Raw genomic sequence first — 11,041 nt, 5'->3', positions numbered from 1 at the left:
TGATATGCCTGCTGGCTCTTCTCCCGTGGGGGCAGTAGGAACAAAATCAACCCTCTACTGTCTAGATATGAGGGGTCGGCAGGAGTCCAGGTTGGATGGAGTATGTGAACTCTGCCAAAATCTCAGCTCACACATGCTCAAATGCCTCTGTGGGACTATCACTGCCCCAATGTGGGGCCGCTCCAGGGCCTCATGGACCAAGGCTCCAGCATCTTTAGTTGGCTCCACTATTTCAATACTCTCCTGTGATGTGGCCTGACCCTGAAGTCCATCTGGAAGCCAGGATTCAGGGCTTAGAAACGCAAAATATGCCCTGCTCACTTCCCAAGGGGCAGGAAGAGCTGATGGGCACAAGCACCCGCTGAGAAGCTACACCCTGAACTAGTCATTACAACAAAGTGTTGAGACAGTGCTTTTGCAAAGTGGAAAGCTTGATACAGATGCCACAGTACCACGTGTGGGGTAGAAGGAATGGACACTTGCGAGCACAACATAGGGCTCAGGCCACAGGTGAAGGTACACACCCACTCACAGACGATATGTTGAAAAGATGACAGACACACCAGGTCAGGGCTAGACAATAAGTTTATACATATCCATGTCAGTCCTGGTGCCATACGACACCAGCAGGGCTCCAGTTCATTTATAAGCATTTCATCATAGTGCCTGCTCAGGATCCTTAGGGCACAATTGGGATTCCCCGTACAGGCCAACACACTGCGATAATGCTTTATTAAAGGGCAGATTAGTATGCAGCTTCGAGGGGAAATTTTTACAAATATAAAAAAGAATGAATCAAGCATCCTATATACTTTCCAACCCTTGAGGGGGCGTATGCGAAGCAGGACAAAGTGCTCTTTACACAGGAATCATAGGACTTTCAAGTATCTGAGAAGCATCTGAGAAAACCCTAACCATTCTACATACACACGCCAGCCAGTTTGGGGTGCTCAGGAGGGGCTGAGTGAGTTGGAGGGCATGGGGCTCTCGCTGGTGTCCATTCCCACAGGCCTTCCAGCACTGGGAGTGGTTACACAAGGGTCCTGGACCTCTGCAAGGCAAGAGAGGTAGGGGCTTTAGTGTCTGTACCTGTGTCACCAGGGCCTGAAACAACTCTGAGAGCCTTCGTGGGGTAAGATCTCCTGATCCGACCGTGGTTAGACAAGAAGCATGGCTGTAGCCCCCAGACCCGTCTCCTTTTTCTAGACACATGTACTCCCTGTCCCCTCTTCAGCTCACTCAGGGGAAAAGCCAAATCTAGGCCCGAGGCCCCATGGCAAAGGGGAAGAAACTAGGACACCGAAGCCAAGTGGCTCTGTCAAGGATCACCGGACATCAGGCTCCCCGAGCCTCGCATCACTGCTTGCTTCTTTTTCCCTGGAGCAGCTTAGTTCAGAGGTACCTCACTTGTGCCAGGACCCCCAACTCCAGGACTCTTCCTAACACAGCCCATCCATCACCCACCAAGGTGGCAACCAACCTTCAGTTCTTTGGTTTCCTAAATGTAGCTTAGGAAACAAAGTCAGATCCTCCAGGGCCTGGATTGGACCCAACTGCCCACCCACACCATTAAACCAGCCCGCCCAGGGCCTTTCACAATCTTTTAACTCAACCCCCACTATGTACAAAAGAGAGCCAGTGAAAAGGTAACAGTGCAAGTGCTCTTCCCCCTGCTGCCAGCCTGCATGAGAAGAGGGACTGGGGCTGTTCTCACCAGCAATATCCGAGATGTCCATCATCACACAGTCACCATCCTCTTCCTCCTCCTCCTCCGTGTCTGCCTGGAAGCCATCCAGGTCCCCAGCTCCGACCTGAACAGGCAAGGGATCACAGGTCATCAGCATGGGCACTTTGGGCAGACCAGTGTGTAACCCCTCCTGCTACACGTGTCTATACCATTTTTTAAAAAATATAGCCCTGGCTGGTTTGGCTCGGTGGATAGAGTGTCAGCCTCTGGACTGAAGGATCCCAGGTTCGATTCCGATCAAGGGCATGTACCTTGGTTGCGGGCACATCCCCAGTAGGAGGTGTGCAGGAGGCAGCTGATCGATGTTTCTCTCTCATCGATGTTTCTAACTATCTCTCTCCCTTCCTCTCTGTAAAAAAATCAAAAAATATTTAAAAAAATATATATATACTTTTTGCCCTGGCCGGTTTGGCTCAGTGGATAGAGCTTTGGCCTGCGGACTGAAGGATCCCGGGTTCGATTCCGATCAAGGGCACATGCCTGGGTCTCAGGCTTGGTCCCCACTGGGGGGCGTGCAGGAGATATCCGATCCATGGTTCTCTCTCATCAATGATGTTTCTATCTCTCTTCCTCTCCCTTCCTCTCTATAATCAATAAAAAAATTTAAAAAATAAATATATATACTTTTATTGATTTCAGAGAGGAAGGGAGAGGGACAGAAACATCAATGATGAGAATCATTGATTGGCTGTCTCCTGCACGCCCCCTACTGGGAATCGAGCCTGCAACCTGGGCATGTGCCCTTGCCCAGAATCAAACCTGGGACCCTTCAGTATGCAGGCTGGCACTCTATCCACTGAGCCAAACCAGCTAGGGCTCCTCTACCGTTTTAATAACTCATGGAGGATGCCCTAATCGGTTTGGCTCAGTGGATAGAGCATCGGCCTGCGGACTCAAGGGTCCCAGGTTCGATTCCGGTCAAGGGCATGTACCTTGGTTGCGGGCACATCCCCAGTAGGGGGTGTGCAAGAGGCAGCTGATCGATGTTTCTCTCTCATCGATGTTTCTAACTCTCTATCCCTCCCCCTTCCTCTCTGTAAGAAATCAATAAAATATATTTAAAAAAAATAAATAAATAACTCATGGAGGAGTCCATTTGATAGCTGATGACCAAGCAAACCTTGGCAAGTTCCTTTCAATGAACTAATTCAGAGCTTTGAAAACTACCATTATCATATTTACCTTATCACAAAAATAATTTGTGAACTGTTTTCAAATTAGAATTCTGGGTTTCTGGGTTGGTTTGAAAGAAAAATTGATAAAGCATACAGTTTCTTGGAATTTATTATTTGAAATAAACGATTGAGAGCCCAGTTGGTCAGTGCTTTCTCTGTACCTTCTGCCTGATGCTTGACAACTCAATTTATGCTTAGACCAGTTTGGCCAGCGTGACTATCATCTGGGCAATTGTGGACAGAAGTCAGGAAGGACAGGGGACAGCGGGAAGGCCTCTACTGGGGCTAGACTTTCCAACAAAGATTCCTGGGCTGTTTTCATTGGCATTCAGCAGAGGGAACAGAAAGACAAGGTGGAACGTAGCAGGACTGATTTTAAACACCAACCATCCACACAAGGGCTCACTTTCTCTGTAAATGAACAAAGGGAACTAACTAGCAGAGGAGGCAGGAACAGACTTATTTAAACAGAGAGGCTACTTCTGAAAACACTTTGAAATTCCTCTGCTACAAAAATCTCCATTTGCCTGGGAAAAGAATGACAGAGCAGTAAGATTTGCACATTGGGTTCCTGGCCTGGCTGGCAGACTGGGCTCAAGTTTGCAGCATCACAGTTCCTGGTGTGTACGCTCCATGCCCAGACTCTTTGGTGGCTGGAGCGTCACTAAGATAGGAATGGTCCCACAGCAAAAGCAGGAGCTGCCACCTAAGGATGCTGACGGCGATTTCTAACTATTCTAAAGAAGTGATTGACCGCCCTAGCTGGTTTGGCTCAGTGGATAGAGCGTCAGCTTGTGGACTGAAGGTCCCGGGTTCAATTCTGGTCAAGGACACATACCTCAGTTGCAGGCTCTTCCCCTGCCTAGGCCCTGGTCAGAGTGAGTGCAGGAGGCAACTAATCGATGTGTTTCTCTCACATCGATATTTCTGTCTTTCCCTCTCTCTTCCATTCTCTCTAAAAATCAATGCAAAAATTTCATTGGGTGAGAATTAAAAAAAAAGAACTGACTGACCAAGAACAGACAGCTCAGCTCTCAACTATGTGGATTTGGGGATGTTGGTTTGGGTCTATTAAGCAAAAGGAACAGAGGGATTTCTTCATAGCCTCCCCTGGTCACTGGGCTGAACAGAAGACAGGAAACACAATTATAGTGGAACCACTATCCATAACTCTCCAGACACAGGACAGGCTGTAAAATATTCTACAGTGGGAATTTAGGATGACACCTGAATCCACTGTGCTGAGCTGTCAGCAGCTTATTGTAATGGGAAAGCTTGTCACCCCATTGTCACTGCCGCATGTGGTAGATGCAGAGATGGAAAAGGGGGAACATGTAAAATGGGCAGGAATTAGATATTTGGCAACTGTCAAGAACTACAGCTGTATAACACCAGTCTTTTAGTTTTGTTTTTTGTTTCATTTTAAATATATTTTTATTGATTTCAGAGAGGAAGGGAGAAGGGAGATTGAAACATCAATGATGAGAGACAATCATTGATTGGCTGCCTCTTGCACACCCCATACTGGAAATCAAGCCCGCAACCTGGGCATGTGCCCTCGACTGGAATCGAACCAGGGACCCTTTAGGCCACAGGCCGACACTCTATCCACTGAGCCAAACCAGCTGGGGTTTTAGTTTTGTTTTGATCATCTACACTAATAAAAGAGAAACATGGTAATTAGCGTACGACCGCTACCCTTTTCATTGGCTAATCAGTGAGTATATGCAAATTAACTGTCAGCCAAGATGGCGGCCGGCAGCCAGGCACTGAAGCGAGCATGAGGATTGCTTGCTGTGGACTCCAACGTTCCCCGCCTCACTTGCCGGCCTCTCAACTGCAAGTCTAAGCAACTATATACTATGTTGCAAATAAGAAGGTAAACAAAACTCCAGAAACCAGCCAGACTGAAAGCCAGGCAGACCGAAACATTGTATCCATGTTTTCAGCAGCGAAGCCTCAGAGCTAAAGCTGGCCCAGAATAAAAAAAAAAGAAAAGAAAACAAGGAGCGCTTGGAAGCTTCAGTCACTCACCAGCCAGAAAACAGCCCTCAGCCCCTCACCCAGACTGGCCAGGCACCCCAGTGGGGACTCCCACCCTGATCTAGGACACCCTTCAGGGCAAACCAGCCAGCTCCTACCGTGCACCAGGCCTCTATCCTATATAGTAAAAGGGTAATATGCCTCCCAGCACCCGGATCAGCAAAGCAGCGAGGCTCCCGGCACCAGTATCCGCGTGACAGGGGGCAGCGCCCAAACCCCCTGATCGCCCTGCAGCTCTGTGTGTGACGGGGGCGGGGCCACAACCTCCCTATCTGCCCTGCTCTGTTTGTGACAGGGGAAGGCGCCCCAACCCCCTGATCAGCCCTGCTCTGTGCCTGATAGGGGGGAGCTCCCCAATCCCCTGATTGCCCTGCGGCTCTGTGTTTGACAGGGTGCAGTGCACCAACCCCCTGATCGGCCCTGCTCTGTGTGTGACAGGGTGCAGCGCCCCAACCCCCCCCACCCCCTACGGGCCCTGCTCTGTGTGTGACAGGGTAGAGCCATAACCTCTCCATCGGCCCTGCCCTGAGTGTGACAGTGGTGGCGCCCCAACCCCCTGATCGGCCCTGCTCTGTGGGTGATAGAGGGTGGCGCCCCAACCACCCTCCACGGGCCTTGCTCTGTGTGTGACAGGGTAGAGCCATAACCTCCCCATTGGCCCTGCCCTGAGTGTGACAGGGTGCAGCGCCCCAAACCCCTGATCCGCCCTGCTTTGTGTGTGACAGGGGGCGGTGCCCCAAATCCCCTATCGGCCCTGCTCTGTGCGTGATGGGGGGAGCTCCCCAACCCCCTGATTGACCCTGCTCTGTGTGTGACAGGGTATGGAGCCCCAACCCCCCCGATGGGCCCTGCTCTGTGAGTGACAGGGGGCAGCGCCCCAACCCCCTGATCGGCCCTGCTCTGTGTGTGACAGGGGGTGGCACCACAACCTCCCCATCGACCCTGCCTTGAATGTGACAGGGAGCAGTGCCCCAATCCCCCAATCGGCCCTACCCTGAACGTGACTGAGGGTGGCATCGCAACCTCCCGATCTACCCTGCTCTGTGCATGATGGGGGGGCGCCCCAACTCCCCAGTCGGCCCTGCTCTGAGCCTGACCAGGGACTGCACTTAGGAATTGGGCCTGCCCTCTGCCACCCAGGAGCAGGCCTAAGCCAGCAGGTCGTTATCTCCGGAGGGGTCCCAGACTGCGAGAGGGCATAGGCCGGGCTGGGGGACCCCCCTCACCCAGCCTCCCGAGTGCACAAATTTTTGTGCACCAGGCCTCTAGTAGAATATATTTGACTAGAAAGGAGAAACAGAACCTCTCCCCATTTTAAAATAAAACCAAGGCCCACAAATCTGGGTCGCCCTGGTGCCAGAGACATTTGGTGACAGAGCTGAAGTCTCACCTTAGCCTGTTTATCTAACTAGATCATAATAACTTGCAAACTCAGGGTTTATGATGATTTTTGAACTCTAAATAAAGATTTAAATATTCTTAACACTCACACACATTTATAGTTTAGCTACAACTACTTCCAAGGGTGCAGAAATACGCAAGCTTTATCAAAATGTAGGGGGAAGTGTTCTACATGCCCCTCCAATCTTCCCTTCTAGAAAGTTGTACCTGTCTCCCACTTTGTGTCGGTGCTATGTGGTAGCAGGCCTTACCCATGCATCCCCCCCGCCAAGCAGGGGCGGAGGGTGGTCAGTTCTCATTTCCCAGTCTCTCTTGCAACTCACAGTGGCTGTGCCTAAGCATTTTGTCCAGAAAGACACCAATGGAAGTCGGCTGGGGTGAGCATTCCTTTCCAGCTACTGCTGGCCACAGACTAAGGGGGGGGGGGGGGGGGGGACAGGAGGACCCGGCTACTGGACTAGGATGTTACATGAGCTCAGGACTAGTTGCTGGAGGTAAACCCCCACAAAATAGGAGCTCTGTTACCTGAGGTCAGACATAGTCCTGGCGACTCAGGGCTGTCAAGCAGGGTGTCCAAACTTGAGCATTCCAAGGAGCAGGGGTGAGGCTGAATGTCCACAAATCCACTCCTAGAACATTCCAAAGAACCAGCACCCACCCTAGCTGGTTTGGCTCAGTGGATAGAACATCAGCCTGCGGACTGAAGGCTCCCGGGTTTGATTCCGGTCAAGGTCACATGCCTGGGTTGTAGGCTTGATCCCCAGTAGGGGGCATGCAGGAGCCAGCCAATCAATGATTCTCATCATTGATGTTTCTATCTCTCCTTCTCCCTTTCCCTCTGAAATCTATAAAAATATATTTAAAAAAAAAAAAGCCAGCACCCACTATGCTGCCCTATGCTATGGTCCTAGATTCTTTCCAAAGGACTCCGTGAGAAGGGGCTTTGAAATGCAGACTTTAACCACCTAACCACCTGCTGAATCAGTTATGGGGGCCAGCATACCCAGATCTCCTAAGGTTTTTAACCCCTTTCCTGGGCAGTGCTTCTGTAACAGGGAGTGGAATCCATACAACTGCACATGGCTGCTGCTGCATGTTTATCACCGGGTGACATGCCTCATTTCACTGATTCCCAGGCACATGCTTTCTCCCATATCTATCTCTAACCTGGGAGAGCACTCCCTGGCTTAATTTCTCTATCCTGGAGGTTCAGTTAGAGAATGAAGCTTCTTACCACCATTGAACACAGGAATTCACATAAGATGCCTAGCACAGTGCCTGGAATGTAATGGGGCAAAACCAGTTTTTCATGTAGGGAAACATGGGTTATGAACACAGACAAGGTTGACCACAAGGGAAGCGAAGCTCAGAAATGCGGCTGAGCCCCCACACTAACTGTGTGGGATTCTACCCCACCCCAATGAAGCAGACAACAGCACAAAGGTGACCGAGGGAGGGCTGATGGGGCAGAGGCCTGGGAATGCTACTTATGAGTTCACGCAAAAGGTGTCTTCCATTACCACCCATTTTCAAATCGGGGTCCCCAGCTTGTTTCAACCAGAATAGCCACATGTGGGTTCCTTCTAAGGCTGGGTTAGCAACGACATCAACCACAAAAAATACTGTGTGGCTCAAACACCTAATGGATCTAATGAAGCCCATCATTTTGGGCCCAGGCCCAGAGAGGGAAGTTTTTGGGAGTTTGGAGCCCCCTCCTCATCCAGTGGGCTCCCCACAGCACCAAGTGCATCCATAAGCAGGCAGAGCTTTGCACACAAGTGCTAATGGGTAGGTGCTCTGGGGAATGTCAAGTTGACACTGGACTGTTCTGATAGTCCCTCTTGCTGTGAGTTTAAGGTTTACTGCCACATTCCAGGAGCAATTTCTCTTGCCTCCAAGCCCTGATTTTATTTTCTAAGCCTCATAGTAACTCATGTCAGATCAGGGAGTGGGAGCGGGGAGTGAAAGGGGCGTATACCAACTCTCCTCCTCTGTCACCACAGCTATATCTTCAGAGCACAGCTCCCAGAGCAGCACCGCTCTCCTGAAAGGGGCTCTGATTTGAGCGGGAGATCCAGCTCTTACCACACCTTCAATAAAATCTATAACTCTGTGAGATGCTGACCTAAAGTGAGGACCATATACTGAGGTGCCATCAAGCAATGAAAAGATATGAGGAAGCTTAAATGCAAATAACTAAGTGAAATAGTCAATCTGAAAAGCCTATATATTGTATGAGTCCAACAATGTGAGATTCTGGAAAAGAGAAAACGTTGGATATAGTAAAAGGATCAGTGGTTGCCAGGGGTTAGGAGGGGAGGAGAATGAATAGGAGAATGAATGAAGAGAGGATTCTTAGGGCAATGAAACTATCTACACTAATAAAAGAGAAACATGGTAGCCAAAACCGGTTTGGCTCAGTGGATAGAGCGTCGGCCTGCGGACTCAAGGGTCCCAGGTTCGATTCCGGTCAAGGGCATGTACCTGGGTTGCGGGCACATCCCCAGTGGGAGATGTGCAGGAGGCAGCTGATCGATGTTTCTCTCTCATCGATGTTTCTAACTCTCTATCTCTCTCCCTTCCTCTCTGTAAAAAATCAATAAAATATATTTAAAAAAAAAGAAAAAAAAAAAAAAGAGAGAGAAACATGGTAATTGGCGTACAACCGCTACCCTTCCCATTGGCTAATCAGCATATCCTTATGCAAATTAACTGTCAGCCAAGATGGCGGCCGGCAGCCAGGCAGCTGGAAGCTAACAGGAGGCTTGCTTGCTGCGGACTCCAACGTTCCCCGCCGGCCTCTGAGCTTCAGTTGGAAACATAGTAACATTTATAGAAGATAAACAAAACTCCAGAAACCTCCTGTCAGTCAGCCGGGATCTCAGAGCTGGAGTCGCAACATTGTTTCGAATACAGAAAACAAAGGCCAGAAACCTGCTTTCAGCCGAGCCTCAGAGAGAAAGCCGGCTCTCAGCTCCAGTGACAGCCATAGAAGGTAAATAAATGCCAGAATAAAAAAAAAAGAAAAAAAGGAGAGGTTTGGAGCTTCAGTCGCCCGCCAGCCTGGAAACGGCCCTCAGCCCCTCACCCAGACTGGCCAGGCACCCCAGTGGGACCCCCACCCTGAAGCAACAAGATGGTGGCTAATTTGCATACTGAAGGCAGGCGGCAGCAGGCAAGGCTGTCTGCGGTCTGGGACCCGGATCTGTGACCCTGCCGGGCGGGATCAGCAGAGCCTCGAGGCCTCCCGGCACCGGGATCAGCGTGACAGGGGGCAGCGACCAAACCCCCTGATTGCCCTGCGGCTCTGTGTGTGACAGGGGGCAGCGCCCCAACCCCCTGATCAGCCCTGCTCTGTGGGTGATAGAGGGCGGCGCCCCAACCCCCTGATTGCCCTGCAGCTCTGTGTGTGACAGTGGCGGCGCCCCAACCCTCCCACGGGCCCTGCTCTATGTGAGACGGGGTAGAGCCATACCTCCTCATCGGCCCTGCCCTGAGTGTGACAGGGTGTGGCACCTCAACTACCCGCCCCCCCCCCCCCCCCCACGGGCCCTGCTCTGTATGTGACAGGGGGCGGTGCCCCAGCTCCCCTATTGGCCCTACTCTGTGCGTGACAGGGGGGAGCTCCTCAACCCCCTGATTGGCCCTGCTCTGTGTGTGACAAGGGGGCAGCTCCCCAACCCCCTGATGGGCCCTGCTCTGTGCATGACAACGGGGAGCTCCCCAAACCCCTGATGGGCCCTGCTCTGTGTGTGACAGGGGGCAGCTCCCCAACCCCCTGATCGGCCCTGCTCTGTGGATGACAGGGGGGAGCTCCCAAAACCCCTGATTAACCCTGCTCTGTGCATGACAAGAGGGAGCTCCCCAAACCCCTGATGGGCCCTGCTCTGTGTGTGACAGAGTATGGAGCCCCAACCCCCCTGATCGGCCCTGCTCTGTGCATGGCAGGGGGCAGTGCCCCAACCCCCTGATCGGCCCTGCTCTGTGCGTGGCAGGGGGTGGCGCCGCAACTTCCCTATCGATCCTGCCTTGAGTGTGACAGAGGGCGGTGCCCCAACCCCCCAATCGGCCCTACCCTGAGTGTGACTAGGGGTGGCATCGCAACCTCCCCATCTGCTCTGCTCTGTGCATGACAGGGGGTGGCGCCCCAACTCCCCAATCAGCCCTGCTCTGAGCCCGACCAGGGGCTGCACCTAGGGATTGGGCCTGCCCTCTGCCACCCAGGAGCAGGCCTAAGCCAGCAGGTCGTTATCTCCTGAGGGGTCCCAGACTGCGAGAGGGCACAGGCAGGGCTGAGGGACCACCTCTCCCCCCCCAGTGCACAAATTTTTGTGCACCGGGCCTCTAGTATAGTATAATACTGTAATGGTGGATACATCTTACATATTTTCCAAACCCACAGAATGTACCACACCAAGAGTGAATCCTAATGTCAACTATGGACTTTGGATGTTAATGATGTATCAACGTGAGTTCATTGACTCTAACGAGCATAGGGCTCTGGTGGGGGATGTTGATGCCAGAAAGGCTGTGCATGTGTGTGTTGAGGGGTAGGAAATATGGAAAATCTCTGTACTTTCCCCTCAATTTTGAACAATTTTGTTGCCTCAATTTTGCTGTGAATGTAAGAATAAAAAAGCCACGTTGGAGGCCTCCCTGCCCCACCCAGGCCCTG

General features: G+C 51.6%; 1 protein-coding gene across 2 annotated transcripts in view; it reads right to left on the bottom strand.

Moving 5' to 3' along the window:
- Nucleotides 1–567: 567 nt before the first annotated feature.
- The window catches only part of CHAF1A (chromatin assembly factor 1 subunit A), a 34,342-nt gene continuing 23,868 nt past the window's right edge, over nt 568–11,041 (bottom strand). The window contains exons 14-15 of one of the 2 annotated variants that reach the window (XM_070415843.1): nt 1,715–1,811; nt 568–1,051 (exon numbers count right to left, since the gene is read on the bottom strand). In XM_070415843.1, the coding sequence (XP_070271944.1) occupies nt 951–1,051; nt 1,715–1,811 (198 nt within the window). In that variant the 3' untranslated portion in view covers nt 568–950. The remainder of the gene's footprint in view (nt 1,052–1,714; nt 1,812–11,041) is intronic. The other variant, XM_070415841.1, reaches the window with a different exon arrangement.

The sequence above is a fragment of the Myotis yumanensis genome, unplaced genomic scaffold (genome assembly GCF_028538775.1).
Source record: "Myotis yumanensis isolate MYYU_CA2020_CCGP unplaced genomic scaffold, mMyoYum1.0.hap1 SCAF_5, whole genome shotgun sequence".
NCBI classification, from domain to species: Eukaryota; Metazoa; Chordata; class Mammalia; order Chiroptera; family Vespertilionidae; genus Myotis; species Myotis yumanensis.
Note: the sequence above shows the minus strand (reverse complement) of the source record. Positions and strands in the feature narration are given on the sequence as shown.